The following is a 15,493-nucleotide window of genomic DNA, read 5'->3' as shown; positions in this document are numbered from 1 at the left end:
TTTTTTCATTTTTGGTAATTGAACCCTTGATAAGAATCAGGTAATAACAGATTTTGAGAGTTGGAAGTTACCAATTTTCGGAGCAGAGTTCAGAGTCCCTCTGTCCTTAATAGATGGAAGTCCATATGTTTTAACAAGGGCAGAATGGACTTGAAAACCTCTTCAGGAATGCAAGGAGACTGTTTAGGATACCGATCTTACAGCTGCTTACTCAACTGGCAGACAGGGGCCATTAAAATTAGAATCCATTAGAGTTATGGTTCTTTCTCTATTCCCCTATAGCTGTTCGTATGTCCTTGTATATACTCAACAATTTTCAGAGTGCATTTTATTTTTTTACATGATGGCATCTATGTAAGTAAATTCTTTATGTGCAAAGACCATATTTTGTTAGTCTTGTGCCCTTCATACTTAGAGTCTGGTAAATAATAGGGCACACAAAATATTTTGTTGATTCTGAGTGATTTATGAAAACTGAGGAAGTTTGGATGTTTAGCACATTATATATCAAATATGTAAAATTACCAACAAACCACAGACTGATGGCACCTCACATCTGCCCTATGTTTGTCACTTTGCAGTAGGTACAGAATCATAAAATATTGTGGGTAAAGGTCACCAAGTCACAAACACAATGGCAGACAATGCTAATTTTCTCCCAATACCCACGTTTATCCCTGGTTTCTAGTAGGTACCATGGTTTGTGGCTGCCTAGAATAATGACTGCGTTTCCCAGTCTCCAGTAGAATAAGAGTGGCCAAGTTAGTAAGCTCTGTCCCATGAAATACAAGCAGAAATGTCATGTGTAAATTTCAGAAAGCATCCTTTTCTTTCCTCTTCTTGCTAACTGGAACACAGACATTCTCAAGCTCAGCAGCCACTTGGAACATGTAGGGGAACCACATGTCAAGAATGGTAAAATGACAAGAAGGAAGTCTCCATCTCACGTGTTTATAGAATTGCTGTGTCTTCCTTGGACTTCTTAAGACTCAGGATTTGTTTATAGGAGAGAGAAATAAACGGTCTTTTCTAAGCGACTCTGAGTTTGGATTTTTTTTTTTTTTCAATATTTTGGTTGCTTGTTTTGAAACTTGCAGCCAAACCTAATGTTAGTAGTTTGGTCCATTATCTTCTTTAGAAATCCTTCCAGGGGTGCCTGCATGGTTTAGTGGGTTAAGCGTCTGCCTTAGGCTCAGGTCATGATCTCAGGGTCCTGGGATTGAGTCCCACATTGCATTGGCTCTCTGCTCAGCAGGGGGCCTGCTTCCCCCCCACCCTGCCTGACTCTCTGCCTACTTGTGATCTCTCCCTCTGTCAAATAAATAAAATCTTAAAAAAAAAAAAAAAAAAGAGAGAGAGAGAGAGAGAAGTCCTTCCAAATCCCTAAGACTGGGGTGAAAGCTCGTCTTTTTGCTCCTATATACTCCGTGTAAACATGTTAGAAAACTTACTCCATTTTATTATAATCATCTTTCTTACATACAACATTCTTTGAAGGCAGAAACATGTCTTATTTATATGTCATTCATGCTTACCCCTGAACTCTACCTGGGATAGTGTATGTGCACGTAGTATATCCTCAATAAATATTTAATTGAACAGTACTGGGTTAATGGTTAATGACCGGAACTAAAGCTCCTAATACAGTATCATGGAATTAATTGTACCCTACAAAATTTGGCTTCAACCATCGCCAAAGACAAGGGAAGCTAGGGCAAAAATGAAATATTGGGACTTCATTAAGATCAAAAGCTTCTGCACAGCAAAGGAAACAGTTAACAAAACCAAAAGACAACTGACAGAATGGGAAAAGATATTTGCAAACAACATATCTGATAAAGGGCTAGTATCCAAAATCTATAAAGAACTTATCAAACTCAACACCCAAAGAACAAATAATCCAATCAAGAAATGGGCAGAGGACATGAACAGACATTTTTGCAAAGAAGACATCCAGATGGCCAACAGGCACATGAAAAAGTGCTCCAAATCACTCAGCAGCAGGGAAATACAAAGCAAAACCACAATAAGATACCACCTCACACCAGTCAGAATGGCTAAAATTAACAAGTCAGGGAATGACAGATACTGGCGAGGATGTGGAGAAAGGGGAACCCTCCTACACTGTTGGTGGGAATGCAAGCTGGTGCAGCCGCTCTGGAAAACGAGCATAGAGGTTCCTCAAAAAGTTGAAAATAGAGCTACCCTATGACCCAGCAATCGCACTACTGGGTATTTACCCTAAAGATCCAAATGTAGTGATCTGAAGGGACACGTGCACCCGAATGTTTATAGCAGCAATGTCCACAATAGCCAAACTACAGAAAGAACCTAGATGTCCATCAACAGATGAATGGATAAAGAAGATGTGGGGTGTGTGTGTGTATATATATTTATATAGGAATACTATATTTATATAGGTGTATATATATATATATATGAATACTATGCAGCTATCAAAAGAAATGAAATCTTGCCATTTGCGATGACTTGGATGGAACTAGAGGGTATTGTGTTCAGTGAAATAAGTTATTCAGAGAAAGACAATTATATGATCTCCCTGATATGAGGAACTTGAGAGGCAACGTGGGGGGTTTGGGGGGTAGGAAAGGAATAAATGAAACAAGATGGGATTGGGAGGGAGACAAACCATAAGAGACTCAATCTCACAAAACAAACAGGGTTATGGGGGGGGAGGGGTGTAGGGAGAGGGTGGTGGGGTTATGGATGTTGGGGAAGGTCTGTGCTACGGTGAGTGCTTTGAAGTGTAAACCCGGTGATTCATTGACCTGTACCCCTGGGGCTAATAATACATTATATGTTAATAAAAAAAATTGGTTCAAGATCATGGGACACAGTACAGAGTCGATGCTCATAAAATATATGTGAAATGGTTAGGTAAATACATACTGGCTTTCCTCCGCATGTTACTCAATGTAGATTTGCTTTGCTCAGAAGTAGTAGTGAATGATTTTTTTGTTACAGCTTTGGACATGATACTAATTTGTGCCAAGGAGCTTTTTTTAAAGATGCATACTATGGCCAATTAGGATCTTTGTTTTGATCTTTTTAGCATAAGTATATAAAACTAACTTAGAGCACAACTGATTGGCCATATGGAGAAAAAAATTGGTGCATCTAAAAACACATTCTGTTCTTTCCCTGTATTCTGTGCTTCAGGGGATGAACATTGTATTGCTCTTTACACTTATTTTAAAGGTAAAGCATTCAGCTTATCATATGGTTGACTTAATTTTATCTTTGGTTTATAATATGTCTTATATTTTATGAAAAATATATTTGTCTATGTCTTATACCATGACCAAACTATTGACCTGGATGAAATATATTTATAAAAAGTCATATAGACTGTGTTCTATAGATATTTTATTTCTTTTCTTTATAGGTTATTTCAGACTGTAAGTGCATCATTCCAGCAACAAAGCTAAAAGTCCAATTCCCAGTGGTCTTATCTACTCGACCTACTCATTCCCTGTTCTGAAACCTAGAGAAGACTGCTCCACAAGACTCCTCCATAAATTGCTGCAATGTCTGTATCGAATTTATCGTGGTAAGTGAATCTCCTCCTAACCTAATCCAAATGCATGCATTATCCTCAAGCCATATTTTGTGCGAAAGTTGTCCTGTCAGAACTGGAGCAGAAAAAGAACTTTAAAAGTCTGGTTTCCAGAAATTGGTGTCCTGGATTAAGGTAAGGAAAGCTACCTAGAATTTAAACTTTAGCTCTTTCAACACTGTGGTATCTGGGCACTCTGGAAAGGGTTCAAGCCTTTGGTGAATCCATAATTTCATAGGATGAGAGGTGACATCCTGTGCCTTTCTTTCCAGACATCCTACTGGAGAGATAAGTGGGAATTATACACTCATTCAGTGGTCCTAGCTACTGTTACAATCCCAGCTACAGGAATAACAGGCTGTAAGGGAAGCTGTAAGAATTGGATGGGTATTTTCTCATCAGTACTTTCTTTAGACTTCCTCTTTCAGCAGATCTACCCAGACTATACTGAACAGAACTCTAATATGGAAGAGAAGTCTCCCTTGTAGATTCATATCTTTAAATAGCTGACATTCTGAATAACTCTTGACTTCCAGTTCATGTTTAAATGCTGTTTGTAATTTATAATAAGAAGTATGAAGATTTTTTTGACATATAATTAACAACTTTTCTATGGCAACCAAGAGCAATACTAGTGGGGATGAATTGGAAGCCATATTTTAAGACTTTGGATTTTTTTTTAATAAATATAAAGAGCTGAATATATGTAAATATACAAATATAAATATATAAATATGTAAATATAAGAAAGACCTGGTAATCTTGCCCATTTTCATTGGAGCCTATCCCATCCTTGTCTTTGGTTTGTGCTGGAAATATAGATAGCTTGGTTTCCAAAGGACCCAGTTTTTATGGACTCCCTAAAATACATATCCTTGGATTCCCACTGGGCGCAAAGGATCTCAGTTTGAAAAAAGAAAAAAAAAGAAATGAATTAAAGATGCTAAAATATATTCTGTAAAAATAAAAAAAATTATTAAATATTACTGTAAAACATGTTATTAAAATAAAATCATTATTAAGATAAGAAAAAGAATTCTGTAGAATATGCGAACCCCTTCAGACCCAGAGAGAGATCAAGCATGAGCAGTGGGTGGGAGAGAAGCAGGCTTCCCGCTGAGCAGGGAGCCTTTGTGGGGCTGGATCCCAGAACCCTGGGATCATGACCTGAGCTGAAGGCAGACACTCAACCGACCGAGCCAACCAGGCCCCCCTTGGAAGATACTTTTTTAAAAAGGATTTTATTTATTTATTTGAGAGAGAGAGAGAGAGCACAAGCAGGGGATGGGGTGGGGAAGAGCAGAGGGAGAGGAAGAAGCAGACTTCCCAATGAGCAGGGAGCCCAACATGGGGCTTGATCCCAGGATCCCAAGATCATGATCGGAGCCAAAGACAGATGCTTAACCAGCTGAGCCATCCAGGTGCCCCCAAGCCCCTGGAAGATATTAAGGACACATTTATTTAAAGAAACTATACCCCTGGCAAATGCATGTGTTGGAGATGAATCTTGGAAAGTGGGCTGCATGCCAAGGAAGAAAGAAAAAGATGAAGGGGGGAGACAGGAAGGAGAATGAGGAGGAGGAGAATGGGGAGACGGGACAAACAAGAAGCAGGTGAGGGTGGAGGAAATTAAAACGCAGGTATGATTGTCATATCTTAAGACAGGGTGTGGGTGGCCTGGCTCCCAGAATCGGGACAGGGCAAACATTTGAACCTGTTGGTGGTATGTATCTCAGTTAACATCTGACTGGATGTGATACAATAGGTCGGTCAAAAGCCATCCTTTCAATGGGATGTTAGGGCCATTCAAAACACAGTAAACTCCACTAAGCCCAGTTGTCTAGCACAGCACTTAGAATTTAGTAGCTGTTCTATATATTGATGCTGTGCAGATGGGTGAAGAAATGTAAAATAGGTAAATCAAAGGCAGATTAATACTTTCATTCTAAAAATTTTTTTCGATGCTTACAGAATTCATATATGAAATTTGTTAGAATTCTTTCAGTCTTGCAGGTACAAATTTTACAGAAATAATTCATCCAGTTGTATCCTTAATTCTGGCCACAACTAACGTTCCCCATTAGATTTCCATGCAGAAAGCTCTTAATTTCTTTTACCAGTGTTACTGCATTATACAACAGTGTGGAGTTTGGCTGTAATGACATTAACTTGGTAAAATTATTATAGTCCGTGGTCTGGCTCTCTGTTGCGAAATTCAGAAACTAAGACATGAAAATACCGACATTGGAAAAGAAACTGGTTTGACAGATTATTAATTTAAAATAAGAGATATAACTTTTAACTGCAAGAAATGCTTGATTTGGCCCCACCAGTGCATTCTGTTAACTGTTGTGGAAAACTCCATAGGACTCTGAGTCGGAGGACTGGCTGATGGTCGCATAATCATCGCAGGGAGCGTTCCGTGCTTCCAGTGTTTAAGGAAATCCAGATAGGGACAGGGAACACCTGGCGGGATCTGTCTGTCGGTAAGGATGTATCTGCCAGATGCTCCCATCTGTTTCTCAGGGCGGCTTCTTCACGTCTGGGAATTCAAGTAACCCTGTCAGTCTTGATCTCTGTGAGTCTTTTGAGTTCCACTTTTGCCAGACTCCCCTCCGTTTGGCTATCTCATTAATGTTAGCAGAGTTTATTGTCAAAACCCACTGGACTCTGAACCGTTTGGTCTACTTACTATGACATTGTATTTTTCTAACCATATTCATGTGTTGATTTGAAAAAGTTGACTCTGAGGCTTACTGGAAAGGGGGCCCTACATAGAACTGAAGAATTTAGAAATTCATGTTAACAACTATCCAAGCAATCCTCCCAGCTTCTAAATACCTAGTATAGGAAAATTATCTTTTTTTTACATATTAAAAGAAATTTCCTTGCTCTAGTAGTTATGGGTATGGTATTTGAAAAAAAAAGTGAAATAGCCTGGCCTTTTCATAGTGAATATCAAAAAGAAATACAATCTAGGAAATGCCCAAATTTCTAGGAAACTGAGCAGTGTGAATCAGGTAAGGAGACTGGTAAGAATTGATTATAAGAATCACATGGTAACATACAACAGATGTTTCATGAATCTTCTTGTTCAGTAAATAATTACCAGATGGAGGCAATGATTGAATTGACTTTGGTTGAGATAGAGACCAACGGATGTGCAGAATCATTGCAGACATCTGTGAACAGGTGACAGATTCCAGGCTATGATCTGAGGGAAAGAATTGTTGCTGGTAGGAGAGGTAATTAGCAGGAGACATGAGGAAGCAGAGAGAGTTGAAAAAGAGTGCTATTTCTATAGCACAAAGACGGAAATGGTATAATACCAAGGGGTACTTGAAAGGACTTTTAGTGCTTCTTCCCTGATGACCATCTTCAACCTGTGTTTTAATATTTTGATAAGATTATATGTAATATACATAATGCTTGTATATATAATGTATATGTGCATATTTATATAATGTTTGAAAAGATTCAATTTTTCTGACATGAAAGCTAAGTAAATATTACCAAGAGTGAACATTTATGTGGCATTTACCTTGTACCAGACACTTTTTTAGACACTTTGTGGTTTTTAACATACTTACCATACTCCACACAACCTTATTAGCAACGTAGTATTGCTATTCACATTTCCACAAGGGGAGAATTTAGACAACAAACTTCAGTAGGAAGTTGCCCAATACGACACAGCCAGTAAGTGGCAGAGTTAGGCAATAGACGCAGACAGCCAGTTGGTACCCCTAACCACCAAGCTACCCATATAAAATGAACACTATCTGGTAAAGCGAGACCCTTTCTGTGTGCATGTGGCTTCACGGTGAGTGCCCTTGTTCCCATTTTTTTTTAAAAAGATTTTATTTATTTATTTGATAGAGATCACAAGTAGGCAGAGAAGCAGGCAGAGAGAGAGAGGAGGAAGCAGGCTCCCCGCTGAGCAGAGAGCCTGATGTGGGGCTCGATCCCAGGACCCTAAGATCATGACCTGAGCCGAAGGCAGCGGCTTAACCCACTGAGCCACCCAGGCGCCCATTGTTCCCATTTTCAACCAGAATGCTTCCCTTAATTTCCTCAATTATAGATATCCTGGGGCTTCTCTTGGAAGGAAGTGAGTGTCTGGACCTGGGAACCCTGTCAGACATTGGAATAGTATTGAGGGTAGAGTGTGGAGGTAGTGGGTGAGCGCCTTCATTTCCTAGAGGAGGTGAAGAGCTTGTTGCCATCTGAAACTAAGGTGAACCTTCAACATTACATAAGGTGAGCTACCTAAAGGACCAAGTATGAATCTTAGTTCCACTTGTCATGTGACAGGCTAGAAATTGTCAGGTTTTCCTCATGATACAGAGGAAGCACAACAGAGAGATACCGGCGTTTTGCTGTAATTCAACTAAAATGACTCTTCCCGCTGTCCATCTCATAGAGACCCTCTGCTGCTAAGTCACGTACTTTCTCCTCCCCCTGGCCCTGTACACCCTCAGCTCGCATTTACTAGCGTCACCGTACTGCTGTCAGCCAGTGTTCAGAGGGGGAGCCTAATGGTGTCCTAACTGGTTTTGCCAGCTGCCATCTTCTTGACACCAAATCATTTTCGTTGTGATGCCTGGGCGCATTTCAGCTTTTGTTCACTGCGTCTTAAACACTCACACCTGAGAGAGGTGAAGGTCATTGAACTAGAGCCAGGGAAAAAGAAGACACTGGATGAATGAAAGTAAGAGGCCAAGTAACCAGTCACAGTCTATTGAGCGTCCGTAATATTCTGTGTCCTGGGCTCACTACAGGGATGCTATCTTAATGGGAAGTAATGACTCTTCTTATAGGAACTCATCTCTTAGCCAAGAAGACTAAGTAATCAAATAACTGACTTAATGTAGTAAGTGCTCTAAAAGGTACTTTCAGGGTGGGGTACCTCAGCGGCTCAGTCTGTTGAGCTGCCGACTCATGGTTTTGACTCCGGTCATGATCTTGGGGTGGTGGAATCAAGCCCTGTGTCAGGCTCCATGCTCAGCGGGAAGTCTGCTCCAGGATTCTCTCTTTCCCTCTGCCCCTTCCCCCATGCTCTCTCCCTCTCTCTAAAACAAACAAATTAATCTTTAAAAGAAATATATAAAAATAAGTAAAAGGTATGTCCAGGATATTGGGGGAAACAAAATGGCTATTTCTTTCTCCTATAAGGGAAGAAATGGTTTATTATTCAGGAGTACATATATGTCTCTTGTATTTACTTCTAAAAATAAAGGAATATGGCTAATTATGAAGAGTCAAACACTATCAAAAAAATGTAAAGCAGCAGTTAAAAAAAAAAAAAGACCAAAATCTTACGATACGTAGAAAGCCACAGTTATAAATGCTGAGACATATTCTTTTCTACTTATACTCACAAAGTTTTGCCAAACTGAACTCAAGCCATGGATGGTGTTTTCCCATCTTCCATTGTCACTGTGTAATTTCCGTGGTCCTCTCTCTGATGGCTCTGGAGCAATAGAATCCTGTGTAAAGGCTGGGTCACACTCTGTGGGAGTAGCATTATTTATTTCACTCATTTGGATTGTACGTTTTCTAATTTTCACTTTTTGCTATTGTAAGTATTTCTCTTGTGAGGAGAATTAATGACTACTGGTGGGTCACAAGGTACTGTCATTCAGATCCCTGGTGAGGCCCTATGTTGTAGCTCTCTGGATTGCAGACATCAAGGCTCGGGAGAAAATAGGTGTTTCTGAGAAAGTGTCTTATCAACTCATCTTTTTTTTTTTTTTTTACTTTAGGAAAGGACCTGTCTTGTACACTAGCTATTTTACCAGATTTAGTTCCTTATAAATACTGAAGATGTGCTAATCAAGGAAGTATTTACTTATAGCTGATTAATAGAATTTTATTAAAAGTCAACAAATCACTCATTCCATCATGGATGTCCATAGTTTGGAAATATAGTAAAGTCTGAGTTATGTAAGTTATTGATGTATTGACTAAATTTAGTGGTGGTAAATGATCTCTATTAAATATAATTATAGTATAAAATATTATTGTGAATGCTGGCAATTACAGTAATGCTAATAGGGGGTGAAAACTAATTTGACTTATCTTCTTTATCCAAAAGTAATAGTGTGTTAGAACTCTAGAAATGAGAAAGATGCAAAATTAGAAGTGTAGATACTTTTCTTTGTCAGAATATTCACATTATAATATTTTTATTTAAGTTCTTTAGTGAATAAAAGAAAAAGTGAATCCTCCTATACCATTCTTCGGCACCGGAATTTAGGAGGTATTTAGGAGGAAAACAAGATTCTGGAGAGACAGAAGCAGTCTGTTTATACCAAAGACAGGGGAAAAGTCAGAATCTTTTCTCAAAGGTTGCTTTAACCGTGATTCTGCAAAGTACTTTTCCTATTTACACTGTTAAGTGGCAGGCCCTCAGAGGCAACATTTGCAGTGGCAGAGGAGGTAGAGGCTTGATCTCTCTCTTTCTGAAGGGCTCAGAACTCACAGCGGGAGAAATATGGATAAGTAGAGAGATTGCAAAGGGCCATTTTTTACCCTGTGTTGGGTAATAGAGGGTAAAAGGCAGAATTGTCAACAGTCTGTTATGGGGAGAGAGTGAGAGAGAGAAATTTAGACATAAATATAAAGCTAGTGTTTCTAACTGAAAGATGAGGTTTTCTGAGCGATAGGAAGAACTTAGGTGGCGAAATACTGTGTTTTCCAGAATGTAAGTGCATGTTGAATGAATGACTGTTATATTAAGGGGCTGGAAAGAGAGAATGGGTTTGCAAGCCTTAAATTTAAGAATCCTCGTGTGAGGGGATGTTCAGCTGGTAAAGGAGCAGATCCAGAACACAGAAGAGTAATTGAGTATAGGAGAGTATGAAGAGCAGATGACTTAGGAGAAGAAGGGGAAAGAATAAAATAGCCAAAAATGAAAATTCAAGAGGAATAAAAACATGTCTTCAAAATCACATAATACTTTAAGTGTGGTGATGAAAGTCAGTTTACCAAATTCTGAAAAATTTTAGTACATCTTTGTAGTCATAATATGCCTTTTCAAGTAGAAATCCCTTCATTATTAACACAATCCTATTTTGATTTGGGCTTGACACTTGAAGTAAGCACATTATATTTTTAGCATCCTTGCTCATATCTGGCTTTGAGCTATGTGCCTTTAGTAATGGCTTTTTAAAAATTAAACTTTTATAGGAAACCTTCTGGATATTTTTCTCCATGTAGCAACCTCATATTATTTCTCCTTGAATAATCAGATAATTAGTAAGACAGAATATTTTATTACTGTTCTTAAACATTTGTGCCAACTAGACACAAATCACATTTTGAAGAAAATCGGTAAATTTTGGACAGCTTAGAGGAGTCTATTTTCTTGTAGAGTTAATGAATTTGGGTTTGCAGTTTCAATTCCCACAGAGACCAGTTAGTTCTATTCTCTTCTGTGGCCAGAGCCTACACCTGTAACCTTGACCAGCCCTCCTTCCCAGGCTTGCCACTGGTCACAAGTCATTAGAAACAGGTGATTGATTATCACTAATTCACAGTCTGTACTGGAAAAATGTATAAACACCAAAGTCAAGTATTCTTCAGGGATTGATGATGGACTGTAGCATTTTCCTTTTGAATGTCATCCAGGTCTATAAACTTGCTTTGAAATAGGTCTTTTTGTCATTCTCCGGGGGATTATAAAATACTTTCTTATGAAAGAACTACAATAAATGCTTAAAGCAATATTTCCTTCAACTGTAGAAGATTTAACATAAACCCGGGCAGTTCATTTCAACTCTTAAAGTCTAGAGTTACTAAACATTAGCCCTTTTTGGATTTGAATAATTAAGATAAAGGCCAGTGAATGGTCTACAAGATAATTCTAATTATTAAAAGTTATGTAGACTAAGGTATGATATTTTCAGCATGATCAAAATTATATTTGTAATCTTAAACATCATTTGCTGTTGGTGCATAAAATTTTCAGGGACCATTTCATCCTGGTATATATGTTCCCATTATCTTTTTTTGTTTGTTTGCTTATTGGGTTTTATTTTTTATTTGTTCTCAATTGGGTGGTCACTAAAAAGATTATATGTATTTATTTATACTTGGTTTTATGTTCTTTTTTTTTAAGAATAGGTTTATTATAAGTTTTATAGGACTTTAAAAGTAATTCCTATGCAGTTAAAGAGGTGGAGTAGTATAGTTTAGTTTTATCTAGACTAGCAGTACATTTTTATGTAAATTAGAAAATGTTTTCTTGCATTTATATTCATTCATGTCTTCATTCAGCATGCACTTTTCAGCGCCTACAATGTGTAGTTTGCAATGCTGTGGATAGGATAGAATGATGAATGCAATGGAAGTCCCTCCTTTCATTAAGCTTACATTCTAGGGCTGAAGACAGACAGATATAAACAGATAAGCAAATACATTTTAGAATACCAGAAAGTGATAAATTTATTTTGAAGAATAACCCAGCAGAATAAAAAGGGGAGTGGGGAAGTGGCCAAGAATGCTTCTTGAGCAGGGTGACATTTAAGCAGAGAGGAAATAAGCCATACAAGTCTCAGCAGAAAACCATTTCAGGCAGAAAAACAGGAAGGACAAAGGCTCTGAGACTGAAATGTACCTGCTGTGTTTGAGGAAACACCAAGGAAGCTGGTTTGATAGAACCAGTAGAAGGGAGAATGCCAGGACCTGAGCTTGTAGAGGTAGAGGGGGACATGTAGATCATTAGAAAGATACAGGATTATATTCTAAATGCAATAGGAAACTTTGCCCTCACTGACCATTTTACAGGAGAAAATTTATCTAAAATGTAAATTTAGAGAAATTTAGTAATGGCAAGAATTGCATGTTGATCTTATTTCTTGATCTTATATCTGTTTTGAAAGGAGTTCTCTGTGATCTTCAAATTTTATGAAAACAATTCATACTGTATTCTTAATATAAACACTCAGCAGATGATTAATAGGAAAGAATGTACTGTAATACATTGTAATAATGAAAGAAAAAAAGTAAATGAGAAACCTTTTTCATGAATATAGCCTGTGTCTCATTATCATCCATTTAAAAAGATTCAACAAATCTGATACATCTGAATAATTAGGGACATGATATAAAGGATATTTTATCAATAGAAATATTCTATATTATGTTAAGGAGTTTTAGAGATCAGTGAACGTTTTTGTAAATTGTGGAAATTGAAAATATATTATCCATTATCCAACTTATAGTTCACTTATATTTTTAAATCTCTCACCATCATAAACTTTAAGGCTAATTCCAATATATAAACATAAAAGTACATTAATCAGTGAAGTGTCTCCTCTACACTGTTGTTTAATGTGTGTGTAGTTTCAGTGAGGAACCAGATGACATAGAGTATCTGTCCAAGTGCTCACATGGGTGCTAGAGAGAACACTGCCATAACATTTCCATGTGTCCTTCCTTGGAAAAGAAATTCACCTTTATTCGAAGACTGTTACCTTTCTACACTTTTTGTGATAAAATATGGTTTGCTTTATGGCACTGATTATAGATAGAAGTTAGGTTATTTCTCTTTATATCTTCACCTGGCAAAATAAAAATTGGAAATACAACCTTGATCCCATTCCCCTTGTGTGTGTGTGTGTGTGTGTGTGTGTGTGTGTGTGAATTGCAAAATCAGAAAGTCTGGAACTTTCGGTGGACTGGGAATTTTTCAACTGGCTCTAATCCAAGATACTAATTGTCAGTGGTACGTGATCCAGATCAGAGAAGGAATCATCCATGGATATCTGCCACCTCCCTTTGGACTGTGGTGTTGTGGATTTAGTGATTGAGAAAGCTTACAAATGACTTGATTACCTACAGTGGGATAAAATGGTCTCAGAAGCATATAATAATATTATTTTACTAGATGTGGGCAAGCCCTGTCTATGTAAGGAGGCGTGGCTAATCCCTCCTTCTTCCTGGAGGTGTCATTACCATATGTGGCCCAGGAATTCCCTCTATAGGGTTATAATGACTTCTCTCCTGCTATTTATTTTTAGTCATGTTTAACATTTATGCATTTTTTTCTCTTCTTAATAAGTACATGTTCTTTATCGGATAACATTACAGTTTTCCTCCTGGCGATTCAGCAAACTCATTTTTTGTTATGGGCAAAATTGGCTCATTGCTCAGTGCTGTTTGTTAAGGCTCCTCCTAAGTAATAAGACTATTTATATTTCATAAAAAGTAGCCTTGAGCCTTTGGATGTGGTTTTTTTTTTTTTTAAAGATTTTATTTATTTATTCGACAGAGAGAGAGATCACAAGCAGGCAAAGAGAGAGAGAGAGGAGGAAGCAGGCTCCCCGCTGAGCAGAGAGCCCGATGTGGGACTCGATCCCAGGACCCCGAGATCATGACCCGAGCCGAAGGCAGCGGCTCAACCCACTGAGCCACCCAGGCGCCCTGGATGTGTTTTGATTCCCCAGAATTTGGAAAGTCAATGCTCTCACATTCCCATTTGCAGAGGTCACATCACTGATATTTGGTGAGATGAAACTATTAATTATAGATACCAAGTTGAACGGAAGTGAAGATTTTCCTTTCATCTCGGTCTGCTTAGATAAAATGGTGCTTGAATTTATAACGTCAGTGCTAAGTTAGTATTCAGAGCAGCAGGGACTGCAAACCCTCCCCTGCCGGAGCCAGTGCACCAGGGCTTCCTGCTGCTGCTGAGAGCTTGTGGTAGAAGGCTGAAGTTCTGAGACATTCACCATCTTTTCTGACTGATAAATTTCATGTAGGAGGGCTATTATTGTTCCAGATGGGTTTTCAGCTTTATGCACACTAGCTTCGCAGACTCCTGCTGTAATCGAAAATTGGTTTTATGCCAACATTTGACAAAGAAATTAGATGAAGTTAACTACTCTTTGGTTTTAGATAACTGATACAAAGTGCCTTCGTGGCGATGACAGAAAAAGTTGAAATTCAAACTAAGTGGTGTCCTTGGGTGCATTCTCATTTAGACCTTTCCCCTGAGGTTTGTATAATATCATAAAATTGCATTCAGATACAGAATGTGCATAACATCAGGCTCACTGAAATTTTGATGATCCCCTTCAAATCCGTATTATTCTTTTAATTTTTTTTTTCTTTTTCAAGTGTATTTAAATTCCAGTTCGTTAACATACAGGATAATATTAGTTTCAGGTATAGAGTTTAGTGCTTTATCACTTAAGTACAACACCCAGTGCTCCTTACGACCAGTGCTCCCCTCAATATCCATCACCCTCTTACCCCATCTACCACCCACCACCCCTCCAGCAACCTCTGTTTCTTCTCTACACTTAAGAGTCTCTAAGGTTTGCTACTGTCTCTCTTTTTCTTTTCAGTGTTTTTTTGGGAAAACTGGCTAGATATTTGAAGTAACTGTAAGGATGATGATATGAAAGGATTTAAAAGGCATTTGCTTGCATGGTGAGAGCATTCATTATGTTTATTACTTTTAGGTTCTTACAAGCTGAATAAGAGAAAGTCGTTTTCTTGAAGTGAGAATTTTCTTGATATCCCTCCATATTTTTTCCAAATTTGGCATTTGGAGAATAAAACAGACATATAAAATGCTTATTATATTTGGCAAGTTGTAAATATGGTCGATTGAAGGTAAGCATTGAGTTATAGCTGTTACCAGAAGATGTGTGATGAGATAAGTGAAACCTCAGCTTCCTAGTTAGAATGCGCCTTGACGGCCACCTGCTAAAACAGGGATGAGGTCATCCCACATGTTGTTGGCACCTGACACTCAAGGATGCTGTGCACTGATGAATGGCTGAATTCACCAGACCAGAGCACGTGGTCTGACTCTCCAGCCAGGCATTGTAATGGGGAGTGTATTTATAGAATAGGTGGGAAGATTTGGGTTAAAAAAACAAATAAACAAACAAAAAAAAACCC

General features: G+C 38.2%; 1 protein-coding gene across 7 annotated transcripts in view; it reads left to right on the top strand.

Moving 5' to 3' along the window:
* OXR1 (oxidation resistance 1) overlaps window positions 1-15,493 on the top strand; it is a 443,393-nt gene that overhangs the window by 83,807 nt on the left and 344,093 nt on the right. For all 7 annotated transcript variants that reach the window (XM_059165785.1, XM_059165794.1, XM_059165790.1 and 4 more), the window contains one exon: window positions 3,407-3,571. In XM_059165785.1, coding sequence (XP_059021768.1) covers window positions 3,549-3,571 — 23 coding nt within the window. In that variant the 5' untranslated portion in view covers window positions 3,407-3,548. The remainder of the gene's footprint in view (window positions 1-3,406; window positions 3,572-15,493) is intronic.

This window comes from Mustela lutreola, chromosome 3 (genome assembly GCF_030435805.1).
Source record: "Mustela lutreola isolate mMusLut2 chromosome 3, mMusLut2.pri, whole genome shotgun sequence".
NCBI classification, from domain to species: domain Eukaryota; kingdom Metazoa; phylum Chordata; class Mammalia; order Carnivora; family Mustelidae; genus Mustela; species Mustela lutreola.
This window is presented reverse-complemented; position numbering and strand designations above follow the sequence as displayed.